The sequence below is a fragment of the Lolium rigidum genome, chromosome 7 (genome assembly GCF_022539505.1).
Source record: "Lolium rigidum isolate FL_2022 chromosome 7, APGP_CSIRO_Lrig_0.1, whole genome shotgun sequence".
Classification (NCBI taxonomy): domain Eukaryota; kingdom Viridiplantae; phylum Streptophyta; class Magnoliopsida; order Poales; family Poaceae; genus Lolium; species Lolium rigidum.
Window position 1 is genome coordinate 101638923 of NC_061514.1, and position 15657 is coordinate 101654579.

The 15657-nt window shown below is 46.2% G+C and overlaps 1 protein-coding gene across 1 annotated transcript; it reads left to right on the top strand.

The window, feature by feature from the left end:
- Window positions 1–9720: 9720 nt before the first annotated feature.
- On the top strand, window positions 9721–11612 carry LOC124670390 (peroxidase P7-like). The gene is made up of 3 exons (XM_047206900.1): window positions 9721–9933; window positions 10023–10214; window positions 11055–11612. The coding sequence occupies exons 1-3, from the start codon at window positions 9721–9723 to the stop codon at window positions 11610–11612; spliced, it is 963 nt and encodes a 320-aa protein (XP_047062856.1).
- The last annotated feature ends 4045 nt before the right edge of the window (window positions 11613–15657 follow it).

The window sequence follows — 15657 nt, forward strand, 5'->3', positions numbered from 1 at the left end:
GAAGTGAAGTGATCTAATCAGACAATTCAGTTGACCAACGGGACAATGCCCTCAAGTGAGTATTTGAGATGATAATTGAGATGTAGTCATGTAGGTAACAAAGGTTCTTACTACGTAATGATATTTTTGTTTATATAATAGGTAATGATATCTTGACCTCATGCACAAAGGTCTGGATTAATTATGCTGAGGAGGCGGAGAATAGCGTTGTCTCTTAATTAATACAGGCGGATGATGAATTTGATCTGCTCTGTTCAGAGTCCGACTGGGTACATACTGTAATATAGCAATGTGCAGATACATGATTGATAATTGTCACTTTTAAGTTCTTTCGCGGAGTCCAATTGATGATGATTATTACTGCAAGGATACAACCACAGAGGGAGTATTATCGCAGGTCTAACCATTAATTGGGTCTTCTTCTTACTTCATTTTGTTTCCTTCTCTATCCCGCTTTTCTTCTCCTTGCACCCTAAATTATATTATGTTCATAAGAAATCAAATATTTCTCTGAGTTGCATTGTTCAGCTTTCTATTGTCGTTGCAATGTTTACCTTTTCTTCTCTATAGTAAGAAGTCATACTTATGTGCAGGTCGAAGGAACAAATATGCAGATTTTTCCTCTAGGATGTATTACGCTGATGCAATAACTGGACCGTGACGTACTCCTGCACAAATCAGTACATAGTTATACCTTAACTTACTGCCTTTTCCCTATGCATAAACTACTTAAATTATCAAAATAATGTACTGTCCTTTCTCTGGTAACAAATATGGTGTAGTATAGATTTTCTGTACTACCACATCGCTCTCTTCTTTGTATCGTCGTAATATCACTACTCACTATCTTTGTAAGCTATACGAATAGTCAATATCATACTCTCCCCAGACAGCGATATGTCAAACTTTTGGTTGTCCTCGTCGTACTCCCGCACGCGCCCATATGGGCCAGGCCCAACTAAAACTGCCAGCCTCCCATCGTTTGTCCCTTGTCCCCTACTCTATGCTCCCACCAGGCCACCCCTAAAAAAAAGTCGATCCGACCGGACGCCTAGGGTTTTGGCGCCGCCATGGCCGGCATGGTCTCCCCCGGGCCCCGGGCACCCTTGCACCGTCTGATGCCCTAACGTGTCAAAGAAGAGGCGGAGGAGCCTGGGCCAAATCCTGACGCCACCTGCATCGCGTCAATGGCGGGATCGTGTTCAGGTCAGTCGCGAAGGAGAGGGGAAGAAGGGTCGTCGCTGTTGGAGGTGGGAGGATGTGGTGGTGCCACTGGGGAGAGGACCTAGAGGGGGTGCCACCGGCTTGTTATTCTTAGCCCCCCGTCCAGCAGATCCCCGCCCGTGCCCGTGCTGGGGAGAGAGGGGCGGCCAGATGGAAGGTGAGGAAGGCTCTCCAGGCCAAGGGAGAGCTGGTACCCGGAGGAGCACTTCCTCGATGCCCAACTCAGGTCAGTGCAACGACATGCCACTGGGACGTGCCCTGTTCGTTCTTCTCTGCTCTGAACAAATATGAATCCAGCTAATCTGCAGCTAGATTTCAGGTTCGGCTGTGCCTGGAAGATGGTCGAGGAGCACGTCAGATCTGGATCTGATCATATTTTGGTTTTTGTTTGGGATGAACGGAGGTGAACGGAGGTGACAATAAATTCAGAGTTCTGAACCAGCATGTCGTTATGCAAAGGAATCCTAGGAGCCAGGATATCGGGCATCTTCAGTAGTCAAACACCTGGTACATATGAGTTATGGAAGACAGATGGTGCATCTGCTAGGAAGCCTCATGCCACCAATTTGAGTCAGAGCTTTGGACTCCTGAACGGGTATCTGGCGATTAAAACTCATGAAAGAGAAGTCCTATGGTGAAGTTTGTGATGTATTTGGTAGAGCCAATGTTTTATTAGCTTCCAAGGATGGAAGTTTGGCGGCATCTGTTGAGAATGGTTAGATGTTCCAGTGATTGATGTTGAGAATGGATAGTTTTATTTGACCTCAACTCTTGGGTTAAACCGGAAGTGATGGAACTTGGCATAGATCAGTCTCAGTCCAGAAGTAGTACATGTGGTTGGTTCACAAACTTCTGGTGGTAACGTGAATCGTTGTTTCAATCGCCTATTTTCATTAATCTGGTGACTTCCATCCTTGTTCGCTGTTTGGGAGAAAGACAAAGACCAACAAAGGAACAGTTGTTAATAACCCTGACTATCGATTACGATTGGTCTCTTGGCATGGACTTTAACATCAAGTAAAGAAGATATGGTATCTGTTAGCAGAGTAATATCTCTAAATGGTCCACTATTGTCAAAATGCACGGTTAGCTGGTGCATTTGGATATGCAGACAATCTTCATGGATAGCTGGTGCATTTGGATATGCAGACAATCTTCTTGCTGCTGCACCTGTAGGCCTATGGGGGCTGCTTCTTTTGTTTCAGGTCAGTCTGACTCTGCTCTGCTTTTAGACCTTCTGTTTGAATTATAGCTGAACCTAGATTAAAACAATTTTCTTTGCTTTGCCAAGACTGTCAATATTTGGAGTCTTTGTTCTATGCACACTACCTTCTAACTACTGCTGCCAACATTCTAAAATTTTATGAATACTACACCAAACTAATCCTAATCTCTCGCTTTGAACTACTTCTGTTCATGGGACATTGAACAACAGCTGGTAAGTGTTTCTGCTTGGACGTCCTTATATGGATGCTTAAAACTGTCTCAAGCCATGATAGTTACCATGGAAAATATATCATAGGTGTTTCAAAAGCATATGTGTTGAATCTTGCCTTCAAATATGCATCAGCTTCCATGGAAACATCTTTAGGGGATCACCGATTCTCACGTATATTATAATGCATTTATTTACCTTTGTGCGTACCATAGTACCATGTCTCAGTTTTATGATTTATCTCGTGCAGAAAGCGGAATAGAAAACCCAGACACATGAGTGGAGAGGATGGTGCAGGTTTACCACAACCTGGCCAAGTGGGAGTACTTCTGCCCGCTTACCCCAGCCTACACTTACGTGTCACCAAAGCTGGGCTGCTGGCCTACGATGTTGACAACCTGTCGGCAGTAGGGCAGCCGGAACTGAACATTGTTGCGTCAGGGACTCCCTTCACGTCGTGCTGAAGAACCCTACATAATTGGACGCGGGGCGTCGGAGCAGATGGCATGTAGCACAAACCAATTTGGGGATTCAGAAACGGCGATGTGGGGCACGTCGGGGAAGGAAATTCCAGTGCCTGAAACCACTGGAACGGATGCATGACGTGTTCAAGATCGACACACAATGAGTCAATCCAGGCATCCAAGAAATCTTTTTTTGAAAGATCTAGCTTGGCTGTCTTTTGTATATTAAGCAGAGGGAAATACAAGACCACGAAGTGTGGTAAGTAAAAGTATACAAAGACAGAGGACCTCACAAAGGTTCTCTGAAGGGAGCTACTAGACATTTGGCATCAGCAAGACGCCATGAATAAGGGAGAGATTGCATGCATTAATGAGGTTGTGCCCAAGATTTTTTATCCAAGTGTTGTCCAATAAGTCTGTTTTGACAGCTCGGTTCTTTCTCTTGGAGTGCTTAAATAGCGCGGGGAAAGCTAAGCGCAGGGGATGCGCAAGGAGCCATGAAGACTCCCAGAAGGAGGCACGGAGCATGTCGCCAACTGTGACTGATTTCAGTCCTAACACAATACATCATTAGTATCCTCTTTCATCTGCGCAAATCATGCGCTGTTGGCTAATCTGCAATGCCAACATGCTTGGGAATTGGGATCATGGTGGCCATGAAACTGAAGATTAGTACAATTTTTGAGGACCAAAAATTTAGTGTTTGTCGGCCTTCATCTTGGGACAGCAGACAACATGGACTGAGCACTCCTGTGATTGTTGTGGATCGACTCTGTGCTGCTGGCTCTCAACTACTCTGTAGTATTAGTAATATGATGTATGTCCATGCGCAGCTCTTATATCACGATTGCAGCTCATTGAATTGTCCATTGTTAATATGACCCTATCCAACAGAGTACTTTCTATCACTACTGCGTATGTTTCATTTTTCCTAGGATTTATCCAACTGATCAATGATTGAATGACTTTTCACTTCCTGACTTATAAGGTGAAGCTAAAGGTGAGAAACTATCTGCAGAGAATTTGGGTTTTGTTCATTGTGTTTGGGAAACATTTGTTGATTGTTATCTCGAAAGTCAAGGAGTTGATGCTTTACTGAATATCTAGACCTTGGATGGATTGTTACCCGGATTCATTTGGTGTCCTGATGGCTTCGATGAACCTTCTCTGTAATGATGCCACCTTGGATAGATACTGACCCCATGTCATGTTAACGATTTTGTGAATCAATATACTAGGTGTACAAATATCTATCGAGTATTAATGAGTAGACATACTTATTAATACAAATGTATTGGTAGAGTATTTATTTCATATTTAAATAATATCAATTATATGAGTTGTCGAAATATGCTTTAAACGGGATAGAATCTTATTGGTTTGTGGAGTATATTGTGGTTTTTTTCAAACATGTGAAGTTTTGCATGTATTGTATTGACATGTTATGAGAAAAAATAGTGGCCTACCATTTTCATCGTTTCGCTGTGTTTTGAATTTTCATAGTGAGTTATGAATTATATATGTGCATTGAGAAATAAAATTTAAAGATCCGTAGCAACGCACGGGCATTTGTACTAGTAAATGAAAAAAAGGAAAACCCTTCGCCCCAGCCAATTGCCAGTATCAACACAAGTTGCAGCTGGTGTGGCGAGGCCACTCATTTGATTCATGGGTGACATTATTAGCATCACAAAAAATTGAATGTGTTACATCGATAAAATTGCTATACATATCGCACAATGCTAAAACGCAATGTAAGCGGCGCGGCGAAGCGAAGCGCGCTTGCCCACTAGTAGATATATATATATGGGTTACACTTGAACAGTTAGGCTTATTTCATGGTTTCTGTTAGTTATAAGTTACAATATAAATTGCTGGTAAGATAGATTATTATATCATCTAACCAAGAATAGTTCTAGAAATAGTCACTCTTGAAAGTAGGAAAGTAGTGCCCATCGCCCTACCAACACAACCGGATGAGGAATTGCCTGCTTCAGTTCTGTACAACCTCCATCGCATGGTCTTTTGCCAAACCGGACCGGCCGGGCAAGGTTCTCCATCACGCTTCATCGGCGTCACATTCTGAGCTGCCAACCCCTTCTTACTATTTTCTAAGATTCTATACAAAAGTACACACGGATAACCTTCTTAGCATATCTTCCCCGCAAACGAACTCTTTGTTGCGTATCAGAAAAATGATAGTAGTACATAGGTGTACTGATTTCCTACCGATATGATCAAGGATATTTATCAAGTGCGCATTGAAAAACTTCATCACGCAATTCCACTAACGGATGGAGTACAATTTCTTGGTAATACGTTTTTAGTAGCGGAGAAATTCTATAAATGTCGTTGCCACAAAAACATTGCTACACTATCAATCACACAGATCGAGGAAAATGAAGAGCATGCCATCGCCGTGTATCGGTGTATGTATGTTGTCCCTTCGTTGTCTCTACCAACCACCGGCAGCAACGTATGTGTGGGACTGTGGGTGATCCTCCAAGACAAGGCAAGATGAGATATGGAGTATGACGATGCCTATTGCCCAATTTTGGATGTCTTGTTCTTCTTCATTTGTTTCAAGGCATTGCCTAGCTAAGAGGCAAGCCGATACAGTTAGCGCCCGTCGACATAACACCACAGCTGGATTTAGCACCAGGATTTGACTGTTTTTTTTCTCGTCAATACTCTATTGGCAACCCAAAATCCAATTCGCCTCCCAGATGTATATGAACCTATAGTTTAAAAACATATTTTAAAATGCTTAAAAGATCAGAAAGTTCACATATATACATCAGGACACTACATGTTCTCAAACAAGTTTTCCAGACAAAAGAACTTTTTTTGTGTCCCGTGTGAAAAAAGATAATTTCGATGCTCCAACATTACTATTCACTGGGCATTTTTTTTCATTTTACATAGGCCACATAATTTTTTTTCTTTCTAAAACTTGTGTCATAACATAGAATATGGGGATATACACACGAGAAAATCAGATTATATTTATATTTTAAACTTTATATTTTATGTATTTTTTCATAATAGATTCTTATGCACATGAGAGCCAAAATACCGCCTCCATATGAACAATCCTTTTTTTTCCTAACCAACTGAGCAGGTGCTGCACCACGTGACGCGGCGTGAGGTCCTTCCACACGGGGTGAGCGTAACCTTCTCTTTTTTTTTTTGTTGAACAAGATAAGGACCTAGAAGGCCCCAGAGATTTCATTAGATCACACGTGGCAGGTACAAATTACAAGGAGGTCCTATGGCATATATTGTACAGAGAAACCAGAATTTGAAGAAAGACCCTCCAGATTTTACAACTAGCACCCTGAGACAGAAATTAAGAAAGCAATCGGGTCCCTGGACGCCTCCGCCACCATTCGCCAGCAACCTCGAGACGTTGCCGTCGAGATGCGATGCCAAGTTTCTCAAAAGCATACTTCCGGCGAAGCTGCTGATCCGCTGGCCGCTCCTCCTCCTCCGGGGACGAACCACTTGTTGGTGGAGAAGCGTCGAGCTCCGAGGAACAGAGCACAGAAGGGCCTCCGTCTTGGAGGTAGCAGATGGGCCGCCTTGCTGGCCAAGGATCACGGCGTCGCTGGAAGACGCCGCGTGTGTCGCTCGATGGAGAGCTAGAACAGCATCTCCGTAGCACCCTACCTGCAGAAATCAACGAGCCGGGTTCGCCAGTGCATCGCCGCCGCCCCTCTTCTGGCCACCATGGCAAGGAAGAAGGAGATGCTGACTAGCAACCGCCAACCACGAGCCGCGTCGACGGAGAAGACATGATCTTCCGCCTCGATCCAAAAATAGCACACCACGCCTCCGCTCCTCCTCGCCACCAAGGCCGGTCAGGAGGGATGCAGTAGCATACCTTGCAGATCCGAGAAGATTCCCCACCTCGCCTCCACGGCCGACCTGGAGATCTCCGTCTTGACTGCGGATGAGGGATGGAAAAGAGCCTGCCGCCGCAGACTTATTGAAGGAGACGGCGCTGCTTGCCGCCGCATCTCCCTCCGACCACCGGGGCAGAGAGGCCACCACCATCAGCAACCCTAACTTGGTCGGGATCCAGCGGCGAGGACCCAGGCCACCGGCTCCTCTACGGGGCATCCGCCCAAAACGGTGGCAAACTGCCACAAACACTACAAAACCTACAGATCTACACCTAAACTACCCCGGCGCTTCACCTCCACCGCCTCCGGCCGGCTATTCCGGCGGAGTGACTTCGGATCGGCCCGGACGAGAGAGGAAGGCGACCGAGTACTATAGAGGGCTGAGAGCTAGGGGGATGAGAGTAACCTTCTCAAGGGCCTTGTCTGCGATCGAACTGACCATACCGCCTAAATACATTTCGATGAAACTCTATTGAGACAACGAATCATGCAATAATATGATTCAAATGTTGGCGTCGGGTATCTAGACACAAGACGGACGAGTTTTGAGGGCAAGCCACCCCTCGCTGTAACCGATTGATGACTTACTTGAAAACCAGGCTTATTTCTAGCTTTCAGTCGATTTTTTTTCGTAAATGACGCCCGTCACTAGGTACGTCGGTGGAAATCCCATTTAAAATATGGCATCTTGTAATAGCCAGCAGTTGGCTATACTATTGGAATTGCTCTAACATTCTACAGTCTCCCTATAACCACCAAGGAGTCGGTCGGCCACTAGATTGTCAAGAGCCTCGACAGAAATAGGGCACAGGTGGTTTGCACGGAAATCACGGAGGTCGAAGTGATGGCACGGGTGCCCAACCATTACATCACCGGACCTTTTGTGTACCGCATCTTAATCGACAACTGTATGCATTCAATCATCGTTGATGTTATCTCCTACAGAGGGAGATGAGAATTTTGCAATAGGGGCGTGACATTTTTAGAAGAACTTCATTTGGTTAGAACAACAAAGTGTGCATCAAAGTAGATGGTTTAGGCACAACTTGGGAGGAGGAGCAAGGGAAGCTAGATTATGAAGATTGTTAAACTGATTGTGTTCTACTTGTTGTGATTAATCGGTAATATTGTAATAAAGTTAGAGTGTTTTTTCATGTCTCCTTGTTGTGGTTAGTCTGTAAACTTACTACTGATGTCCTACTGACGTAGAGTCCCAGCTTCCCATTGGTCTGGGCATCCGCCAGGTTATACTGCAAACTCCGGATTGACCTAGAATGGCTGGATTTTTTTGGACGGGCGGTACATCGGTGTACGTCAGGAGAAATAAGGTGTCAGTACTATGTCACAACACTGACACCTGACTCTGACAGGTTTTAACTTTCAGTAGAGCCATATCGGTGATAGCAGAATGGATGGCAAAATCACAATAGATGGCGAATTATAGAGATTTAGTATAGTATTTATGGTGAGCAACAGACGGAGTTGCAAAGCAGAACTTGGGATGCCGTCAAATACTTGTGTGAACGCGACCATATGCCTTTGCTGTGCGCCGGAGATTACAACAAAATCGAAAATCATTCTCAACGGCTAGGTGGCAATCCGAGAAGTCCGGCGCAGATGAAAGCGTTCAGTCACTACAGGAATTCTGTATTTTGCCGTGCGTCTGCTGGTTTGCCATGATCTGAACCACATGCCGTACATGTCTTGCAGACTGTCATCTTTACGGACCTGGGGTACAAAAGTTATGACTTAAGAGGGAACAACAAACGAGAAGGTGCAGACAATGTGCTAGTTAGATTGGATAGGTGGATGGGCGACGGCCCCTAGGTCGGATCGGCTTCCACCCCTTCTCTACTTATCAAAGACACTAGTCTCTTCTAAAACATCATGTATGCAGCGCGGTGCGGGATTTTTTTTTTTGTGGCGGGAAATGAGTACCCATAGGATTTTAATGACACCGTTTTAGTCTTAATCCCAAATATCAACGTTCTCGAGTTCAACGGCTTAAGTTGTTTGCAGAGTCAGATAGGAGATAATGCTAGCCCTGATACAAGTGAGATTCTCCTAGTTGTACATGAGGTTGCAGCTGCTACTACTTGTATATGGGTTGCTACAAAAAAAAAATGCTTCGCGCAGTTAGATTTATTTCATAGTTTCATGTCAGTATAAGTTGTCTGTTGCAACTACGATAACATCACCTAACCGAGAATAACTCTAGAATTAGTCACTTTGAAAAGTAGGAGAAGTAGTGGCCATCGCCCTACCGGCCACCACAACCGGATGAGGAATTGCGTGTTCAGTTCTGTATAAGCTCCATCAGCATTATTGTCATTTGCCAAACCGGACCGGCGGGGCAGGTTCTCCATCACGCTTCCTCGCCGTTATTCTGGGCAAGATCTATAAAAAAAAGTACACACCACAGAACGGAGATGCCGGCCGGCAGCACGGATACATACGATCGCAAACTGTGTAGGTGCCTCCACATCGTCACGATCAGAATCAGAAGCAGTGAATTCGCAATCGAATAATTTTGCATCCTCGTATGGCACCTAGGTGCTTACAAGTTACAACGTGGGCACCCAGCTGGTTGCGCGTCTATATAAACCAACGTGCGCGCCGGGGCTCTTCCAGGTCAGTTCTCCCACTAGTCACTAACACTAGTTCGTCCAAAAAAAAGTTTGTCACTCTAGCGATGGAGCTCTTACTTCGCCTCGCCGCAGTGGCACTTGTGGCGGCCGCTTTCGTCGCCGCAGACGGGACTGGGACGCTCTCGCCTTCTTTCTACGACGCCACCTGCCCCGGACTGCAGCCTGCCGTGCGCCGCGGCGTCGCGCAAGCCGTGAAGAAGGAAGCACGCATGGGCGCCTCTCTCCTCCGACTCTTCTTCCACGACTGTTTCGTCCAAGTAAGTCGCTAAGCACCTAAATCGGTCACCACGACATGCCCCGGTTGCGTCCTTATTCTGAGTTGTCCGTCGGGCCGTCGTGTGCGCAGGGGTGCGACGCGTCCATCCTTCTTGACGACACCGCAAACTTCACCGGCGAAAAGAGCGCGGCGCCCAACGCCAACTCACTGCGCGGATACGAAGTCATCGACGCCATCAAGGCGGAGGTGGAGGCTTCCTGCAAGGCGACCGTCTCCTGCGCCGACATCGTCGCCCTCGCCGCCCGTGACGCTGTTAACCTGGTAAACCTAGCTAGCTACTCTGTTTCGTACGTTGCCAGTCGCCCAACTAATATATCTGCCTCCTCTGAGTCCTTTTACCGTGCAATTTACTAGTCTATATAGGGCTAATAGTATTTCGGATAAATCGTTGGGTAAGAAAATCACAATAGAAAATTGATTCTAATTGCTACTATGATAAGTGCAATCATGCCACATCACAATTTGATATTCTAATGATACTTACCATATAGTATACGACTCGATCGCCCCCTTCCTATTCTACGTACACCTTGAACATGTGTTGTGAGGCGTTGCTGTATACATCTGGACTTAAGACCTACTGCGTTTCAAGGTGTGTAAGCAGTTGTGGTCCAAAACACTGAAGAACAACATCTTTATCCTGCGAGATAGTCTTATACTACATGGGTTTTACATGCATCTTAATTATAAAGAAATTAAACCCATCCTACTCCCATTTTTTATAGGCGTGTTCATTTTACATGACTGTTGCTGCTTCATTTTGAGATACAAATAAGTTCACTTTTTTTAATGAATGGAGTGGGATCTGCATGCACGTCACCACTCATAACAGTTTATTTTCTCTAGAATGAAGTTTTGATCCGATTTTCTGATCTACATGCACGGATCGATTGTTTGTCCACAAATGAGTCTATGAAATAAAATAAAAATGGTATTATAAGGAATGTCAAGCTAAGGATACTAATATAAGGAGGTTTACTATATTAGATGAATGTGCGTCATTTCTGCCAAACCCGCCCTTTGGTAGAAAAAAACTACTCATTTGGTTCCTGTCTCTAGGTCTGTCTGGGTGATTAACATCTCCTCGATCATTGCATGCAGCTTGGAGGGCCGTCCTGGCCGGTGCTGCTAGGACGCCGGGATGCTCTCATGACGACCAAGGCAGCGGCAGAAGATAGTTTGCCAAGCCCTACTTCGCGACTTCCCCAACTACTCCACTCCTTCAGCAAGAAGGGGCTCAACGCCCGGGATCTCGTCGCTCTCTCCGGTGCTCACAGCGTAGGAATGGCGCACTGCTCCAACTTTCGGGAACATGTCTACAAAGACACCAAGATCAACATGACCTACGCTGCACAGCTCCGCGCCAAGGTCTGCCCGTTCGTCGGCGGCGACGACAACCTCGCGCCCCTTGAGTTGCAGAAACCGGACAAGTTCGACAACGGCTTCTTCAACGACGTCATCACTGGCCAAGTTCTTCTCCGGACGGATCAAGAGCTGCTCGGCAGCAGCGGCAGCCACGGGACCACTGACGCACTCGTCCGGGAGTACGCCGCCAACGCAGATAGATTCGCTGCAGAATTCGCCATGGCGATGATCAAGCTGGGAAACATGGCGGTCCAGGACGGTGAGGTCCGGCTGAACTGCCGTCGTCCCAATTGAGGATACTAGATGAGGCTGTTGCGGCAGCAATATATAATGTTGCACATGAGCAAAATTAAAGTAAAACAAAAGACTAGCAAAATACCCGCGCCTTGCCGCGGAATAATAAGAAAACATTTAGTTCTTCACCAGCTATCCTCCATGCAACTACTTGTCCGCAACTTCTAATGCATTTGCCTTGACTACATATTTCGGGTATTATTTGAGCAATACCGCGTAATAATTTACATGGTAACTCATGTGGACGGTATCTGAGTTGGACATTGTTCTGCATGTTAGTTACCTCTTCTTCCTATTGTCTATTCTTGGTGCTCTTGTTCGAAACAATGTCTAATCAGAGTGTCCTGAAGTTGCTGCGGTGGTCAGCACAAGTTAATTAAGCTAGTTTATGCGGATACACACAAAAAGATCAATCCATCGCAATCCCTAAATAAAGATCAATCCATTTTCTTTACCCTTTACTGAAGTGCTCATTGGGCACGTACAGCAGAATCCAAGTGTGCAGAGATCCAAGAGAGATCTTTTGGCAGCACCATGACACCACCAGCCTGCACCCAGCAATCGGTAAACGTAGGAGGACAGAGAACAAGAGGTGTGAAACCATAGCCAAATTGATTCATATGTTTCTTGATCTCGTGTGATGTACCTGGGTGAACTGTGAACATCATCTTGCAGGAGGCGCACTTATCATTTGGAAGCGGGCTGCTTGTTGTCAAGCTGGTCGTAGCTCTTCGTGTATCAGAATAGTTGAGGGCCACACCCTGTCATCTCGGTTCTCGCTCGTGGTACTGTGCGGCCTTGGCATTTCGGTGCACTACGTGAGGACGCCGTGTTGATCAATTTAGACAACACACAACAAAACCTAGTACAAGTAGGGGTGGCTGAGGCTGTAGTGAACCCTTTTTTGGGGTTTTAAGAGAACCAGTAGTCTTCTTTCGCTTTTGTTTTTGACCTTTTCGGCTACCTCAGCTGACTTTGTACCTCCTACTATGTACTCCTTTTTGTTATCTTAATGAAGTTCGGTCTTGGACCCTTCAAATGTAGACAACACACAACAAAACCTAGTACAAGGTTTTTTTTTTTTGAAATGGGGAAACCAGCTTCTGCATCCAATGGATGCACACGGCTTTTTTATTAGATTATTCACAACACCTTACAAGGGCAATACAAAAGATTAAACTTGAAACCACCTCACTAAACCTACAGAGGGATGAAGGGGTGACAAAACACCAACTCACATCATCCAAAAAACCAAATGCATTCCCAAGCCACCCAATAGCAGGTGAGAAGCACATCCAGTCAAGCAGACTCTCAGCGCATACCAACACACACGCTATAGAAGTTGCTACCGCCATCTTCCTCGGCCCCATCTTCCAGAGAGATCATCGCATTAACCTTGCAAGTCCTGTCGTCGATGCCACCATGACGCCAGACGGCTCCACCATCCTGCAAGCATACATCATCCCGCATCCGTCATCGATACCCTGCAGCACCATGCCACCGAGACTTAGCGCCATCAATGTGGTAGATGAATACAACTCCACCAACATCCGCCAACATCGAGCAGCTGCTCCAAAAACGATGCCCCAAGAAGTAGAACGACACAGGTAGCGCCGCCATCGTCCGAACCGGTAGACCCAGATCTAGGGTTTCCCCCAGAGCAGCACGAGTGGGTAGATGTAGGTTGCGACGACGATGCCTTCAATAAGGTAATGACGCGTAACGTCGCCATCGCATAACATGACCAGGGTGGGACCACGATTTTCATCAGCAGCCGCACCTCACCAACTCGCCGAGTGTAGTGACGAGACAAGCAAAGACGATGACTTCGACAAGGTAACGACGCCAAGCGACGCCCACTACTAGGAAAAGGCCCATTGCCGGCGCACCTAAAATGCCCATTGCCGGCGCACCACGAGCCCGCCGGTGCGAACGCGCCGGTGATAAATGGACACTGCCGGCGCACCAGGTAGTGCGCCGGCGATATGTCAGCTACTGCCGGCGCACCACCCAAGCTTCGCCGGCAAAGATATATTCCACCGGCGCACAATCAGGTGCGCCGGCAGTAGTGCTTCCAGCACTGGCGCATGCCACGTGCGCCGGCAGTATGTCATTTAGGTGCGCCGGCAATTAATTCGAAAATTCTTTTTTCCAGCTTTTTTCCAGCATATTACAATACATATTTGACAGCAGTATATATTTACAACGCAGTTCATATTTATACAGTATTACATGCAATATGAGAAGCACATAGAGAGCCAAGTTTCATTTCGGTATCAGTACACAAATACGCAAGTCTCGTTTCGGAATGTGTTGATTCATACAACACATGTGCATATGCAACACCGAACGACGAAGTTTCACAAAGTTAGAAGTCTTGGTACATAGTCGTCACAAGTATCGTCATACACCTCACAATGTAGGTCCTAACCTAAACTAGAATCACATAGAACATGACCAACATGGTCATGACCATCATCACGAAGGCCATGGTCTTCATCCGGTTCCTCCTCATGTCCCTCATCTCTCCCGCTAGATAACGGGCGTATCTTCCTTCCGCCTCCACCCTAGTGGGGTATCCCTTGTAGCCGTTGCCGCCGAAACGGTGCACCTGTCTCCGACAGTCCTCCCAGCCGTCGTAGACTCCAGGAACCCTCCCCTTGTACACGACATATGTCGTCGGCATCTCCATTCACAAGACAAGTAAAACGTTAGTACCAATGCAATGAACAAGTGCCAACTCAAATAAGAGACAAGTAGTATGAACTAAATAGCATGTGCCTCATACTTTGTTGGTCGAAATAAATAATAACATACAGGGATGGGGTCAGTGAGGCTAGGTAGGATGCACAATAGATTGATATTTGTGGCCATCACACCAAGCCTCACCGGCCCCACCCCGGAGTGTACAAGTGACCGAACATTTTAATCATCGGCCAATGCAATTAAGAAGTGCGAACTCAAATAGAAGACAAGTAGTACGAATTAAATAGCGTGCCTCATACTTTGTTGGTCGAAACAAATATTAACATCCAGGGATGGAGTCAGTGAGGCTAGGTAGGATGCACAATAGATTGATACTTGTGGCCGTCGCACCAAGGCTCACTGGCTCCACCCCCGAGTGTACGATTGACCGAACATTCTAATCATCGGCGAACTCCAAATACGAGGCAAGTAGTGGTCGAGTAAATGCAAATAATTATTAAGCTATGTACGCCATAATCTTGAAATATATAGCAAAGTAAATGAAACTACAGTACACATGTTCACATGCACATTCATACAACTAAATAAAAGCAACTAGTCGATTCTATGGGAATATATAGCAATTATTACAAGCACGGAAGTTCAAGGACATATCGTTCAAGCTTTAGCAAGTGTTCCCGTCGTAGGATCAGAGTTGTACGCCTAGGGGGAATGGACGGCAGCCCTCAAGCGAGTTGAACGGCCTCTCATCACGCGACATCTCCAAGCGGAGGTCTATCTCGTCATTAGGTGGTAGACCATAGCCGTAGAAGAACTCGCCGTACCTATTGTTGACATCCTGCAGGATTATCGTGCAAATGAACCGCCGGATGCGACCCCAGCTTCTTTCTAATCTCTCTATCAGGGACATCCGCCATGTTTGCAAACCTGTTTCTGAGATTCTCCGGCAGCAACATGTCATCTCGCGTACTTTATGTACTCCTGCATCCGAAGGATGGCGTACCACGCGTCCATCCCATTGTCGGGCGTCGATCGCCCGAGGCAGGGGAAGTTGGTTGTGTGGGTTAAGACCAAGCCTCCTCGGGATTTCCTCTCTACTTTGAGGGGGCTCTGCCTTGTTGGCGAAGCCGGTGAGAGCATCATTGAGAAGGGCCCTGATGTGGGAGTAGTCTTTCTTGCGGTCCCTACCCGAGTCGAGATAGACCGCATGCGAGTGTTGCGGGTGCACGACGATGAGGGTGCAGAACTTGTCTCTGCGGAAAACACACGGATTAACCTTTGGAAATGCAAATGGAGATATAGGATAGAATGGTGATGGGGGACTAGCGAGTGATTACTT

Coding starts and splice junctions, on each gene's coding strand:
- LOC124670390 (XM_047206900.1), top strand. CDS start 9,721: ATGGAGCTCTTACTTCGCCTCGCCGCAGTGGCACTTGTGGCGGCCGCT. Junction 9,934..10,022: donor TCCACGACTGTTTCGTCCAA/GTAAGTCGCTAA, acceptor TCGTGTGCGCAG/GGGTGCGACGCGTCCATCCT. Junction 10,215..11,054: donor CCCGTGACGCTGTTAACCTG/GTAAACCTAGCT, acceptor CATTGCATGCAG/CTTGGAGGGCCGTCCTGGCC.